Here is a 15,892-nt window from a genome sequence, read left to right as displayed (position 1 = left end):
GCCATGTTGTTCCCTGGCATAACATACAGACACAGAAACAACACACACTGAAAAAATAACTATGCAAAAGAGTCTCCTACTTTAACTGGTTTACTTCAATAGAACCTCACCTAAACTAAACACGTCAACATTTTTTAATATGAAAAAATATTTTGTAAGAAAAAACAGGAAGCGTAACAGGAATAACTGACCTTTCACTATACCTCTATCATTTCACACACTGTCTCCTTTCTAACCTAATTAGTCCTAACAATCTGGAAGTCTAAGACAAGGGGAAACCAAATTAATAGTATTTAAGGAAAATGACTGTCAATGTCATTTTAATATGTTCAGTCTCTAGCCATTTCTAAATACAAACAAACTTCTTGTTTTGCTTTTTGACTACACTGAGCTGAAGTTTTCATTGTGTTTTCCCACAAGGAAGTTTACAGGTGTTTTTTACCCAACGTGCATCAAAAGTTCAAAGTGTTCTTTACAATATGTAGTAGGACTTTGCAACAGACATGACATTCATTGCTCTGTGAGGTCTTTCTGGATTTCCACACAATCCTTCCTCATCTGCAAACAAACAACTGTCAAGTGCAGATTTCACTACTTCACTGTTCAACCACTTTTCCAGGATGTTTCGATGGGGGAACTCCATTGCTGATCTCCTTCCATGCTGATCATTTTTGTTTTCTACCTCTACAACAATTTATAATCTATGGAAGAACTTTACCTCTTATAACAAAAATTTAGGAACCATAATAGCCTCTCGTGAGTAACTCTGTGAAAGGCTTTGAAAGTAACAACCAATTCTAGCTTCTATTTTGGAGACTCCTGTTAAAGAACTCTAATAGTGTTGAGAGGCACAATTTTCCCAGTCAAGACATGCTCTTATTAGGTGTTTTGTAACTACCCTTAATTATTTTTCCAGTTAGTCAGCCAAAGTTGGTACTGAAATAAGATGCATAGGTCTGCAATGGTTAAGATATTTCCTAACAGCTCTTTTTAAAAAAAAATATAGACACAACATTGGCTATTCGCCAGTCTCCTGATATAATACCTGATAAAAATAAAATCTTTCATTAAGCAGTTCAGACAGCTCATTCTTACCGAACTCTTGGGCGAATACCATCCGATCCTGGTGGGCTATTGCAATTTAGTTTCTCAATTTGTTCCAGTGCTTTTTTTTTGGACACTTTATTTGCTGACACTATCTTAATGATCTGCAAAGAATACCTTTTGGGTCGGTATCTCCCAATTCTCTTACTTGTTGAAGACTCATGCAAAAGTCATTAAGCTTCTTGGCAATGCCCTTAACCTCTAAATCAGGGGTCTCAAACTCAATTTACCTTAGGGCTAGTGCCAGTCCTCAAATCCTCCCAGCGGGCCAATAATGTCACTCATGCCAACCAGAACCTGCCCCCCAAAACTCCGCCCCCCCCCAACTCTGCCCCCACCTGCCTAAGGTTCTGGGAGGGCGTTTGGGTGGGGGAGAAGGTCTGGGGTAGGGGATTGGGGTGCTGGCTCTGGGAGGGAGTTTGGGTGCAGAAGGGCTGAGAGGTTGGGTTCTGGGAGGAGTTTGGGTCGGGGAGGGGGTCTGGGGTGCAGGCTTTGGGATGGAGTTTGGGTGCTGCATGCAGGCTCTGGGCTGGGGCAGGGGTGCAGGAGGAGGGGGTGGGGTTGCAGGCTCTGGGAGGGAGGAGGGGTGCAGGCTCTGGGAGGGAGTTTGGGGGCTGGGGGTGTAGAGAGGGGGTGAGGCTCTGGGAGGACGTTTGTGGGCAGGAGGGGGTGCGTGGGAAGGGGGTGCAAGCTCTGGGAGGGAGTTTGGGGGATGGAGGGAGTATGTGGGGTGAGGGTGGGGGTGCAGGCTCTGGGAGGGGCTCAGGGGTGCGGCACTTAACTGGGGCTCCAAGGCGGGGTGGGCTGGGGGGCCTCCGTGCGCTGCTGCCCCCAGGCACTGCCCCTGCAGATTCTTATTGGCTGCGGGGGTGCTCGGAGCGGGGGCAGCGCACGGAGGCACAGCCCCTCCGCAGGGTTTCAAGGAGGGGCCGGCAGCTACTGGAGCGAGCAGGCAGACGCCGCTCAGCTCCGCTGTGCTGTCGGTGCCCCTGGGGAGGAGTGCCCGGGGGTGGCAGGTGGGGCCCAGGGAGAGACCCATGGGGGCTGGGAGTTTGAGACCCCTACTCTAAATGCTCTCTCTACACATAGCTAGCTTACTGATCTAGGAATTTGCTGATATAATGAGAACATATGCCACTATATTGGCTAACCTATGCCCCCGCTTTTCCAGTTCTTGTCACGGAATCCAACACTGTACAATATGCATTGCCTTAGGTGGTGAGAATGGATCACACAACAGAGGGTATTTTCATTAACACAGAAGTGAGTTATACATATGCCTCCATTAGCATTACCACAGTAGGTCTGAGCTTGCTTCCAGTGAAGTCAGTATTATATCTGCCACCAGCTTCAATGGATATAGGATTAGGCCCACTTAAGCATTTAGTAACCCATCAAAACATTTAGTGAATAAGGAAACCTACATAGCATAACACACGTAATTTTGATTTCCAGACTCTCCTATCTAGCAAGTGTATTTTATGCACTCTGTTCTAATTAGCTGCACAATCACTTTGGAGGAAGTCAAACAATTTATAGATCATTTGAGATTAACTGAAATATTTTAGATATTAATTGGGTGTTCACATTTGAGAAGCAAACTTTAGAGATTCTGCACAATAATGAAAATGCTATTCCCTATTAGTTTTAGAAGCAAATCCTCCATCCACACCCTTCTGCTAAAAGCCAGGCATGATCTTTGGCTTTGAAATGATTACGCTGAAGGTAAGAAAATGGGTCAGAGCACAATTTAAGATTTAAATTTCATCCAGATGAAGGTTTTGTTTTGCTTGCAGGCAAGGCAGACTATAGATGATATTTTGCAATGGTTACAAAGACAAAAAACAAACAAGCAGAGTATCTATTAACTAAGAATGATTCCTGACCTCGTACTTTGGAGTTTCAGCCCATGAGTCCAATTGAAAAGAAAAAGACAGTCCTCTGAAATTGAGGTGAAAGAGTTGTTCAGCTGAGTTGTACACTGGAAAAAGAAAGAAAATGGAATTATAGAAACACACAGTAATTTCTCTAGTTCAGATCTAGCAGCACTTTGTATCACTTCAGTCTGCTGTTTCTGCATGCTCCTGACTCAGCAAAATATCCGAGAAGAATAAAATATCATGACATGATATGGAATTTTAAGGTCTCACATCGCAGCAACGTTCCCTGTAAACCACGTGCACACGGAACAACCTTGAATATACCTATGTCACAAATCTTCCTGCTCAGGCCCCAGGTCAGGTGACAGGCACCCAGCCACACTCCCTACAGCAAACACGATGGCAAGAGGGTTGACTCCAGACCATGTAAATGCCAGGCCATGGCAAGGAAGAGGCTTCATGGGAGATTTTGTTCCCTATCATGAGAGGAGGAAGGTTCCTATGGTTACAGGGTATGTGCCAGTGAGAGGCAGCATGTCACTTGCTTCTTCCCCTACCTTGCAAGAGGGCAAGTTCCCCGTCACAGAACAACTTCATGTCCATCTGGGCCTGCTGCCTTCAGGAGCTCCAGGGACCTCAGGAGCAGGAGTTGTATCCCCTCTTATCTTTCCCAGGGACCCTGCCCACCAGAACCTGCCCCCATCATACACATTCCAGGGAAGACCAATGCCCCAGGAATTGTCCTTACGGCTCCTCCTACCACATTCCCCCTTGGTGGCCCCTCACACACACACACACAGCTCCCTGAGAATCCTCCCTAAATTACCCAAAGTGACTCTCCTTGGGTATCCTCCCTCCTCTCTCTCAAACGCTCTAAATACCCCCCATCATATATACTGGCAGCCCTGGTGGTGGGGTTGATTCTGCCTCCAGGATCCCTTTCGTTCCATGGGGCTGAGCAGAGAGGACGCGCCCTTCCTACCCATGGCCCCGCAGGCTCTGCCCCTCCCTGTGCTCCCCCCCACTGGTGCTCAGGCTCACGTGCTCTCCCGACAGTCTATACCATGCAAAGCCAGAAGGTCTTGATCTCTAAAGTGGGTGGGGACTGGATCTTCCTCATTGTTCTAGGGCTGCTCATGGCACTGGTGAACAGGAATTGGCCCTGGGGTGTGCATTGTCAGGTATGGTTTCAGCCGGAGAATAGGGTCTGGAGGGTGGCAGGGATAGGGATACAGGTGCCAGCCAGGGGAGCAGGGTCTGAAGGAGGAGGTGGTGGCTGGCTATGGTGTGCCCCATATTTTTTTTTTCAAGTCTTCTTACACTGAACTAACTTGCTGCTGCGTTGCTACAACTGTATACAGCACATTCCACGTTTCCAGTTGCCTACTCCTCTGGCTGACACCACACCAGCCACCTCACCCAGCCTCAGGACCTGCTCCCTAAAAAGCATCCATTTGCCCAAGGACAAAAATATTGTGCAGTGGTGTTTGTAGCCCGCTCAGGCCAAAGACAATTTAGAGGGAACTCTGCATCACAGTAAAATAAGTGAAGTGTCTCAAACGGGGAGTGGAGAAGAAGGTAATGCTCTAAGAACCCTAACACATTAACAATAAAAATAAATCTCAATAGCATTAAAGTAGTTCATTCAACAGGAACTCAGCCAGTCAATCAGCAATCCCCCCCCCCCCCACCTCAACACCCTCCTTCCCATCCCTTCTTCATTATAGGAAGCATGACCGTGGCCCTCTACAAAACCCCTATCAAACAGACATTTTGCACTGGGCCCAGATGGTCATTAAATTCACTACTTTGAACCAGGGGTGTGTGTGTTTGGCCTGGTCTACACTACGCGTTTAAACCGGTTTAAGGAGCGTAAAACCGATTTAACGCCACACCCGTCCACACTAAGAGGCCCTTTATATCGATATAAAGGGCTCTTTAAACCGGTTTCTGTACTCCTCCCTAACGAGAGGAGTAGCGCTAGTATCGGTATTACCATATCAGATTAGGGTTAGTGTGGCCGCAGATCGACGGTATTGGCCTCCGGGTGGTATCCCACAGTGCACCACTGACTGCTCTGGAAAGCAATCTGAACTCGGATGCAGTGGCCAGGTAGATAGGAAAAGTCCCGCGAACTTTTGAATATTTCCTGTTTGCCCAGCGTGGAGCTCCGATCAGCACGTGTGGCGAGGCAGTTAAAAATCAAAATAAAGAAAGAGCTCCAGCATGGACCATGCGGATGTGATTGCTGTAAGGGCAGGCAAATCTGTTCTATCAGCGCTCCGTTACAGAAGACGAAATTCAAAATCATTTTTAAAAAATCTCCAGACAGACGCCATAGCAGGGACTCAGCTCACTGCTGCGTGACAAGCGTAACGGAAAGCCAAAGAATCAAATGGACGCTCATGGCCTGGAGGACTCAAGCTATCCCACAGTTCTTGCAGTCTCCGAAAAGTATTTGCATTCTTGGCTGAGCTCCAAATGCTTCTAGGGTCAAACACAGTGTCTGCGGTGGGTCAGGGCATAGCTCGGCAATTTACGCATCCCCCCACCCCCAGAAGTGAAAGGGAAAACAATCCTCTCTTGACTCTTTTACATGTCACCCTATCTTTACTGAATGCTGCAGATAGACACGATGCTGCAGCACTCAACACCAACATCCTTGCTCCCCCCCTGCCATGGGTGGCTGATGGTGCAATAAGACTGGTATCCATTGTCATCATCAGCCTATTGGCACATGGGGCAATGCAAAAGGACTGGTAACCATGCCGACTAGCATCAGTTAGGTCGATCAAGGGTGCCTGCCCCTAATTTTTCCTGGTAGATGGTGCAATATGGCTGGTAACCGTCTTCATCATAGCAACAGGGGGCTGAGCTCCATCAGCCCCCACCCTTCATGTGTAAAGAAAAGATTCAGTTGCCCCTGGACTAGCAGTGGGATGCTGGGCTCCTCTCCTCCACACTGCTTAATGTCCTGTCTGGACTATCATAGCAGCTGGAGGCTGCCTTCCACTCATTTCTCACTAACAAGTCACTGTGTCATCACACAAGTGGGGGGACAATGCTATGGTAGCCCAGGAAGGCTGGGGGAAGAACAGAATGAACAGGTGGGTTTGTTGCAGGAGCACCCCCTGTGAATAGCATACAGCTCATAATTTCTGCAGGATCTGACACAGAGCAGCTGTGCTCTCTGGTTATGATATACAGTGGTTCTCTAGTACACTTGCCCATATTCTAGGCAGGACTGATTCTATTTTTAGATACCAAAAAGGAGGGATTGACTCGGAGTCATTCCCAATTTTGGCTTTTGCGCCCCTGGCTGATCTCAGCCAGGGGCACTTATGACAGCAGCAAATGGTGCAGTGCAAAAGGACTGGTAGCCACGATCATCTTATTACCAATTTATGGTATGGTAGATGGTGCAATATGGCTGGTAACCATCTCTGCTGTCATGCAAAAGCAAAAGCATGCTGCTGTGTAGCGCTGCTGAATCGCCTCTGTGAGCGGCATCTAGTACACATACGGTGACAGTCACAAAAGGCAAAACAGGCTCCATGATTGCCATGCTATGGCATCTGCCAGGGCAATCCAGGGAAAAAAGGCACAAAATGCTTGTCTGCCGTTGCTTTCCCAGCGGAAGGAGTGACTGACGACATTTACCCAGAACCACCCGCGACAATGATTTTTGCCCCATCAGGCACTGGGATCTCAACCCGGAAATTCCAAGGGGCGGGGGAGGCTGCGGGAACTATGGGATAGCTACGGAATAGCTACCCACAGTGCAATGCTCCAGAAATCGACGCTAGCCTCGGACCGTGGACGCACACCACCGATTTAATGTGTTTAGTGTGGCCGCGCACACTCGATTTTATACAATCTGTTTTGCTAAACCGGTTTATGTAAATTCAGAATAATCCCGTAGTGTAGACGTACCGTTTGTTTGTATACATCCATTCTAGAGTCTCAGGGCCTTCGCAGTGTTACAGCTTGATTTATATACAGAAAACCATGGACATTCACAGCGTAAAGGCTACAACTTCCAGCCTTCACTTACTCCAATTTGGTATCCAATTACTGCAGGGTCTCTATCCAATTATATCCCTGGCACCATTACATGGTTAAAGGAATATAATTCAATACAGACCCTGCAGAGCCTTCCACACCCCTTAATCCCTGCAATAGGTTGTCCAAGAAGCTGCCGACAGAGCGGTAACACTGCAAGAGATGGGGATATACATCCTTACACACCACAGTGTGTCTTGGTACTAGCCGATGGAGAACCAGCCTGAAGCGTGGCAACTGGATTGAGCATAAGGCCAAAAGAGACATGAGAAAGGATGCCCAAATGGTATTTTGCCTATTCTGACATAAGCCCCAAGCCCCAGTTACGGGAGGAATTACTTCACTGTTATGGCTGCACTCGGTTTTGATTGTCCAAGGCTTCTCCCCCAACAGGTCATTCAACTCTAGTTACCCTTTGCCCTGGGAGTTGCAGGAATCATTGTTTCTTTTCATCACCTATCAAAAACACTGGGTAATGTACTTCTGTTTTGTTGGATTTCCCTTTTCTTCCGTGATTCTATACAGTAGAAGGTTGGGTAAATGATCAAGAAAGGAGCAAGTGCCTATGGAGAACAAACTATCAAGAATACAAACAGGCAACCTTATGAGATAGAAGTTTTGAAGGGGGTATTGGGCCCATTTGGGGAATTTGTCTGGGAAATTTGTCTGTACTTTATTTCTCTCATTTCTTCTGTACACTGATTGTGTGGGAATGAGTGACAGAGAATGGATCACTTGATAATTACTGTTCTGTTCATTCCCTCTGGGGCACCTGGCACTGGCCACTGTCGGAAGACAGGATACTGGGCTAGATGGACCTTTGGTCTGACCCAGTAGGGCCATTCTTATGTTCTTATGTGTTTGTGTTAATAAATTAGAATGCCACACCTTGAAGTCAGTGAGATTCATGCTGGGAGTGCTGCGGATCCTGCTGACCACATCACATGACAATGTGGTCTGTTTACATGGATCCAGTGACACCTGTGCAGGTGCTGAGAAGGTCTGGCTGCTGTTCCAATCTCCAGACTGGAGAGTGCCCACAAGGAACTACTGAAGCAGTCCGGTGTTCTTACCCTGGGCCTGGGGGGCATCTCACTCCCCATCCACTTTTCTGTATTTATCCAAACATAGTCCAGTTAACCAGCCACTGTGACTTAGGACATCACTATGCAAACACTTACTGAGTGGCAAGCTCAGGTATATATATCTACAGCACTCCAGCACACTGCCTGCGTGGACTTGCTGATGCACGATAAATTTCCCCAGGGAACAGTGACATACTGTTGCTTGAAGCTTGTAGTGCGCATCAGCAGGATGGACACGGACAGTTAGTGCATGGCATGCTAGAGCTTTACACCCCAACTTGCTGCACAGTAAGCGTTTGTGTAGACCTGGCCCGAGAAAATATTCTCTCCACCTAAACTAGACAAGAATAAAGGAAAAAACCTTAGAAGTTCCTTGTTATTGTGGGTTCAAGTGAGCCCACTAATGCTACGTGAACATACTATTATCAGGCCACATATATTTCACATTATTTTAGTTAACTAAGTAGGCCACCTTAAAATTTAAATATAATGGGAATATCTTGTAAAGTATAAGAATGTGACAACTCTCTGAAAAACAACATAATTCATTTCAATTGAGATCAGAAGGCTTTATCAGCATCTCATATGAAAACACGGCATATTCTTTAGAACAGTGTGTCATTCTTAATGTTAACCAAGAGATGAATTAATTTGGATGAAGCCAGTAAGTGAAGTCTACTTGTGATGATCTGAGAAATACCATAGCCTACCTCCTGGATGTGTTGCTCCAAACGATTGATCAATCTGTTCTATGGTTGGAGCAATTGCCTGAGAGTTAAAATGGACACCACTGAAAAAGAAAATGAAAGCCACTGAATCATCATTAAGGAGCGGGCTATTAGTTGGGGTTCATTAGTTAAAATCATTTAACTACAAAAAAAAGAATGCTCAGAAAACTCATTTTTCAAGGGAAAATTATGTTACATTTATCTCACATAGCAATCCAATACCAGAGAAAACACCTCATGTTTTAACAAGGTAAGGAGAATTAAATCCCATATATACTCGTTCATTAGCTTGTTCGTTTACAAGCTGACCCCCCAAGATGGTTAGGTAAAAATAGCAAAATCTGTATGACCCTTTCATAAGCCGACCCTATTTCAGGGGTTGGAAAACTTTGGCTCCTGGCCCATCAGGGTAAGCTACTGGCAGGCCGGGACGTTTTGTTTACTTGGAGAGTCTGCAGGCATGGAGACCCTCAGCTCCCAGTGTCCGCGGTTTGCCGTTCCCAGCCAATGGGAGGTGTGGGAAGTGGCAAGAATCGCGGCCACAGGGAGCTGAGGGGCTCCATGCCTGCAGATGCTCCAGGTAAACAAAATGACAATGTATTAGATTTCAATTAAATGATTCCATAGAGTTTAAAATCATCAAATTTTGGTGTAGACCCATTTATAAGCCGACCCCGCTCTTTGATGCGTCACTTTTTTACCAAAAACATTCGGCTTATGAATGATTATATACAGTATACTTTGGGGTCACTCACTTTGTTGCTTCTGTCAGCCAAGCTAACTGCACACACCAGGGGCTCCCTTGAGCCACCCTCCCATTTCCTTCTATTTTAGGAGGTTCCCTGCAACCCTCTATCCTCTCCCTCATGCCAGGGGCTGTGTGTGTCCCCATTTTCCCCCAGGCAGTATTACTTTGTACCCTTCCCCCATGTCAGTGTCCACCATTCACATTCTCTTTTTCTCTCTTTTTCAGGATGTCAACATTTGTATACCACCTGGGAGGATGGACAGATCTAAGATGAGGGGTTCTCTTAAAGAGTCACTGTAACTGGAATTGATTGGAGGCTATGTTCAAAAGTTAGTGTTCCATCTAAACAGAGAAATGCCATCAAGCTGAGTTTTTGGCCTCACAAGCTCAGCCAAAAAACTATATGAATTTTTTGTAACAGAAGGGAAATCATTCTTAAAGCCAAATTCTATTCTTTGTTACTCCTTCATAACTCTACTGATGTCAGTGGAGTTACTCTGAATGAGTATCAGGAGTAAGGAAACAGGGTTTGGCCCTTAGACGTCTATAAAAAGATAATACAGGATTTATAAAATCAGACTCTATCTTCATACACATAATATGAAAGTTTCTCAAATCCACGAGTTGCAGCTATTTTGAGTTTTGCTTTGTTGAGAAGAATTTGACCCTGCTTTCATCATTTGATACCACTGCTTGGGGGTTAGACTAAATTTCCCTTGCGGTCCCTTCTAACCCTATAATTCCATGATTTCTACAAGAAATTTGGAAAGAAGGGTATTACAGCCATTTTCTACAACAAAGAGGTTTTAAGGGACAGCCACATGGGAGAGCGAGCACTGATCTCTTTTCAAAAAAAGATCTTTCAGTTAAATTGAACTATTGCAAACATCTGCGGGTATTTCTACAATAATTCTGTGTACGCAGCGTCCCGATAAGTTCTGTTTCAGGTTCAGCCCTGGAGCTCAAGAAACAACTCAGAGGAAAAATATAGACAATGACATTTCCATACTCATAAGGTGGGCTTTTGAGAATAAGAAAAAGATGTACTTTTGATTTTATCAAAGAAATTCTGCCTTTGGCTTGCATAAACCATTTCAATAGTATGTCCACTAAAATATTTCACAAGGATCATTTTTTATTATGATAACTAACCTTTGATAATTATGGGATACAGGCTTTCTAAAAAAAACTAGAAATCATACCACATACTGTATGTGGCAGTGGGATGCTGTTCAGTTTATTTTACCTAATTAACATTCCCTACCACCAGATTTACACTTGCAAAATAATCAGTGAATGGAACACACAAGATGAAAAATTGGTGGCAACAAGAAAAAAAGCCAGATTCCCAGAAAAATGGGAGTCGCTGCCAGTCACTAACACAAGCACTATATACCACCTAGACTTCTACATCCACCTAATACATCTCCAAATAACTCTCATAATGCATGTCTGTGTGGAACATGAAACCTCAACTGTACTGTGTAAGCCTTCTTTTCTCTCCCTTGCCTGATGTCATATCTGCCCCTAGATTTTAAGGGTCCTTGAGGGAGAGTCTGAAACTTTATTTGTAAAGGTCCATGCCCACCTTTCGTGCTACATATACGTGTTTAATAATATGATAAGTTGAGAACAGAAGTCTAAAAACCTTAGAAGAAACAGGGGATTGGTAATGTACACAGGGAATATGCTTAGGAATGTTATCTGCACTGTTAGAATAGCATATAAATAATTGAAAGCTCTTCCCCAGCTAAACAGAATAATTATAATAAGCATAAGCAACAAAATACAGTATAACTGACCCAAACCAATCCTATTGGCACCACAAAAATACTGATCCAACATGCATCATGCCTACCAACCTTAAATACTTGGACTCCTGTTCAAAATGTACCCAGAACTCATTTCTGTTGAGAACGTGTTCTTTAATTTGATATATTATGAGAATATCACCTATAATTTTTACTTCTGAATAATTTAATTAATTAACTTCTGATGAAAAAATATACAACTGTTTTCCTGAAGAGAAATTAATGAGACAAAAATTCAGTGCAGTCCAGTAATAATTATGACTGGAGTGAAAAAGAGATGGCAACTAATATATCATGTGTGACCCAGTGGTACAAGATAATCTTAAATCACTTACCAATATTTTAACTTCACTTTAGTCAAGTCATAAACTTCAATCACCTGAAAGACAGAAAATAGAAAAAATTACTGCAGTTTCACAGAGTTTGAAATAGGATATTTAGGGCAGACTACTGACCCAAATTATTATTGCAAGTTCACCTTCTCTAGTGGAAATCTGTTTGGTTTTAACTGAATCAAGACAGATTAGAGCAGTGGTGGGCAACCTGCTGCTTGTCAGGGTAATCTGCTGGCGGACCACGAGACAGTTTGTTTACATTGACCGTCCACAGGCACGGCCACCCGCAGCTCCCAGTGGCCGCGGTGAGCCGTTTCCGGCCAATGGGAGCTGCAAGAAGCGGCGCGGGCTGCAGGGACGTGCAGGCCAACGCTTCCCGCAGCTCCCATTGGCCAGGAACAGTGAACTGCAGGCGGCCGTGCCTGTGGATGGGCAATGTAAACAAACTGTCTCACAGTCCGCCGGTGGATTGTCCTGACAGGCCGCGTGTGGCCCGCGGGTCGTAAGTTGCCCACCACTGGATTAGAGACACAAGATGGGTGAGGTAATATTTTTTGGGGGGGCCAACTTCTGTTGGTGAAAGAGAGAAGCTTTCGAGCTACACAGAGCTCTTCTTCAGGTCCTCAAGTTGGTCCAATAAAAGGTATTACCTCACCCATCTCATGTCTCTAATATTCTGGGACCAAGATAGTTATAACAACACAGCAAACAAATCAAGATAGATTAGTGAGCATCAATTTTCAGAGTTTAGCACCAAAAAACCCCCAATCCTGTAACTGACTCTGCAAAAGTGGATCCTTGCGCCTGCATGGAACCTGCTGACTTCAGTGGGGATCTGTATGAATGGATCGTTTTGGCAGATTGGGGGCTAAAGTAGTATCTACAGAGCAACTTCTTTTAAGCAATCTCTGAAGGAAGTGACAGTAAATGGTTACCAAATGCAGGTGGTCTCCTAATGGAAGTGCAACAGATGTGCCATCAATACATTTGAAGATTCTTTAGGTTGGACTCCTCAGACTACCTAAAAATGGTGGTTCCTTGTACAGCTTTCACTATATTCAAACTTCTCTCATTTTTTCACTCAGCAAAGTGATTTGTGGCAGCCATAAAAGTTTTAATTTTCAATGTAAACACACAAGACGCCTAGCCAAAGGCTTTAGGTGCTGTAACAGACACTTAAAATAGCCATTCATAAAAAAGGATAACAGCAGACCAGAGGCATAATAACTCTTAATATTTTTGTTTTATGTACATCTATTGTTTTTGTTTAATTTAGAGAAGATCTCCTCAGAACCTCCACTAAGAGGGCCTGATCCTGCATACATTTTTGCAGACTCTTGCACCTAGATGGATTCCTGTTGATCTTGATGAGTCTCCTTGGGGAATAGGAATCTGCACTAATGGCTCCTGATGCTAGATTGGGCCTAAAGCAGATTATCAGGGAATAAAAAAGGATTAAATTTGGGCCCCCTCCATTCCCGCAGGCTTTCTCCTAAATTTAGATACCTTTCTTCCTGTGCCAGTAGCTGCAGAGAGAAAGAGAGAGGATGGTGTCTAACTGCTGTGGGAAAAACAGGGAGCCTTGTGCTGCCTTGGATAATCCTTCATGAAGCTTTAACAGAAGCCCTCCCTCTGTGGCTGGAGGAAATGCTGCTGTGGACACAGGGTCATGGAGGATAAAGGGGAATCTCCCATCATAAGTAGTACTGAGAATTTTGGAGAGACTTTTAAAAACTCTACTATGCTGCATATTAACTGAACACACATGGTTTTAAATTCATATGAATGCCACCAACCAAGAAGGAAGTCTTGTTTTAGTAATTTGTTTGGCGAATATCCCTGTATAAAATATTATAATGTACATTTAAAACTACACACATCATCCTGTACAATAAGTACTTCATGTTTAATGGTATACTGTTGACTCATAAGAAAATGAAAGTTTCCCCAAGCAAAATGACAAGTATATAGGAAAAAGCCCATACACTTTATTCAACTAAGAAGCTGAATAGGAAACACATTTTTATTTGGTAAACTCAACTTCAAAAAACAAACAAAAAACCCAATGAACAAGTATTTCTCTCCTGTCCATTAAAGCAAGTTTATATATAAATATAGTTGTCCTAGTTCTGCTTCTTAAAATCCTGGACACTTTGTATTATTAAAATTTGGTTCAACTCTTCTAGATTGCCTGCTACGATCTAACAGATGCCCCAGTAAGAATGAAGATCATTTAAATGGCGTCATTGTGAGTCAGTACTGGTCCTATTTTTTATTATTTTTTTTTCCAAATTCCATTTTCTTAAGTCCTCCACATGCTCTTATTTTGCACATGGACATCTCTGGAAGTGAGGCAAAAAATATCTAGCCTAACCCAAGAATGGAAAAAACTCATAAGCTTTTTATGAGTGCTGGAATCAAAAGCTGCTGCCTGGCTAAAACAATTCACAATCCAGGAATATAATAAAGGATGAATCAAAGAACACAGAAAGAGCACAGTCAGCTAAAGGAACTGTGTGTTCAGTAAATGAGCTCCAGGTCAGCAAGAGTCATTGACAGCAGTCAAAAAAGTGCCAATTCATCATAAGTAGGCTTGACATAATTCAATTTTTTTTTTATTATCGCAATGGATGACACTGATGTTTATTTTAATCACTTTTTACTTTTATAAATTTAAATTTTCAAAGTTGGGCAAAATTATGGCTTTTAAGCTTTTTCTCTTTTTTATTGATTTAAGTTTTCCCATTATGGGAGAAGTCAAACAATTATTGCATGACAGACACTGAGAATCAACAAGTTAAAGTTTTATAACCATTAAAACACAAGTTGTCAACATCACATGTCAAAATATACTAAGTAAATATTTTTAAAAATCAAACTCCAATAAGATCTCAAGCAATATTTCTACTATGCCTCTGTAAATTTCAGTTATCACTGATGGAAATATTTTTAACTGGTTTGTATGTGTACTGTGAAATTCACATTTACCAGTAAAAATCCAATTCTTCCAAGCCTGATCAAATCATCATCCCATTCTTCAAACTCAAAATCTATTCATGTCTAGCACACAATTATTAACTGCAGGTAAGAGAAAGAAACAAGCTCTATTTTGGAACATTTATAGATAATTATGCAGTCCAGCAATACCCAGTGCATTTACATAAACTCATAGTCATTGCAGACACACCCACTGAAGAAATACTGCAATAAGCCATAAGGCTAAGGCAGGACTTTTTAAAAACTAGCTTAGCTACTATTGACAAAACAACCATGGTATTTATTCCACTGCCCATAAAAGCAAATGTGTAATCAGCAGCATTCAAACCCAATTATTGATCAATCTCTGCATAATCAAGAAGCGTTTGGCTTGAATTTGAGAAAGATCAGTAGTTTAAACAATTTACTATAATCTAACATTAAAAGAATTTTAGAGCATTTACAGGTTGAATATTTAATACTTTACAGGGCTTGTAGAATTTGCAAGGCAACAGGAAACGACAGCATAGTGGAAGTCTAGCTCCTTTCCTAGCTGAATGGGAGTGGGGGGTGGTGAGAGGAGGACGGTACTTGGACTCATATTAGAGTGCTATCCCTAAAAGTTGGTCCAGGGCACCATGCTTCATTGCAGCCTCTGGGTAATACATGCAATAGACTTAAAGATCCCTGCATCCCTTTGGCTGCTGGAAGGTACAGAGAGGTCTCTTCCTACCCACACAGGTACAAAAAGCATGTCATGGATATTGCCACTATTCCCTCAGCCTCCTAACTCTGCCATTCTACCTTCTAGAAGCCTTTATTTATTGTCATCTTCCGCATGACCAGCTCTAATAGCTACATACTATTCAAGTAACAGCAGAGTGAAGAGACATGATTTTTGTCAGTTTCACTGCTGAACTTTGGGTTCTAAACCATGGAGAAACTAAAATGAATTATGCCATCTTTACAGCAGGCTTTAATAATCCCCACCTAAAACAAATTCTTCTTAAAACAAGTCTGATCACTCCACTAAGAAGTGATCTGAAATAAATGTGTGCGCACACAGAATATGTCCCAAGTAACTTTATAAATATCAGTTAAATTTCACAAAATACTTATATCCTTTTACAATTGTACAGTTTGCACAATTTACAACAGAACTG

At 43.2% G+C, this 15,892-nt stretch overlaps 1 protein-coding gene across 6 annotated transcripts in view; it reads right to left on the bottom strand.

The window, feature by feature from the left end:
* The window catches only part of PHAF1 (phagosome assembly factor 1), a 50,522-nt gene that overhangs the window by 19,350 nt on the left and 15,280 nt on the right, over positions 1 to 15,892 (bottom strand). For all 6 annotated transcript variants that reach the window (XM_044987126.1, XM_044987131.1, XM_044987125.1 and 3 more), the window contains 3 exons: positions 11,754 to 11,797; positions 8,842 to 8,921; positions 2,991 to 3,085 (listed from right to left, as the gene is read on the bottom strand). In XM_044987126.1, coding sequence (XP_044843061.1) covers positions 2,991 to 3,085; positions 8,842 to 8,921; positions 11,754 to 11,797 — 219 coding nt within the window. The remainder of the gene's footprint in view (positions 1 to 2,990; positions 3,086 to 8,841; positions 8,922 to 11,753; positions 11,798 to 15,892) is intronic.

This window comes from Mauremys mutica, chromosome 14, assembly GCF_020497125.1.
Source record: "Mauremys mutica isolate MM-2020 ecotype Southern chromosome 14, ASM2049712v1, whole genome shotgun sequence".
Classification (NCBI taxonomy): Eukaryota; Metazoa; Chordata; order Testudines; family Geoemydidae; genus Mauremys; species Mauremys mutica.
The sequence above is the reverse complement of the archived record's forward strand: the minus strand, read 5'-3'. Positions and strand labels throughout refer to the sequence as shown.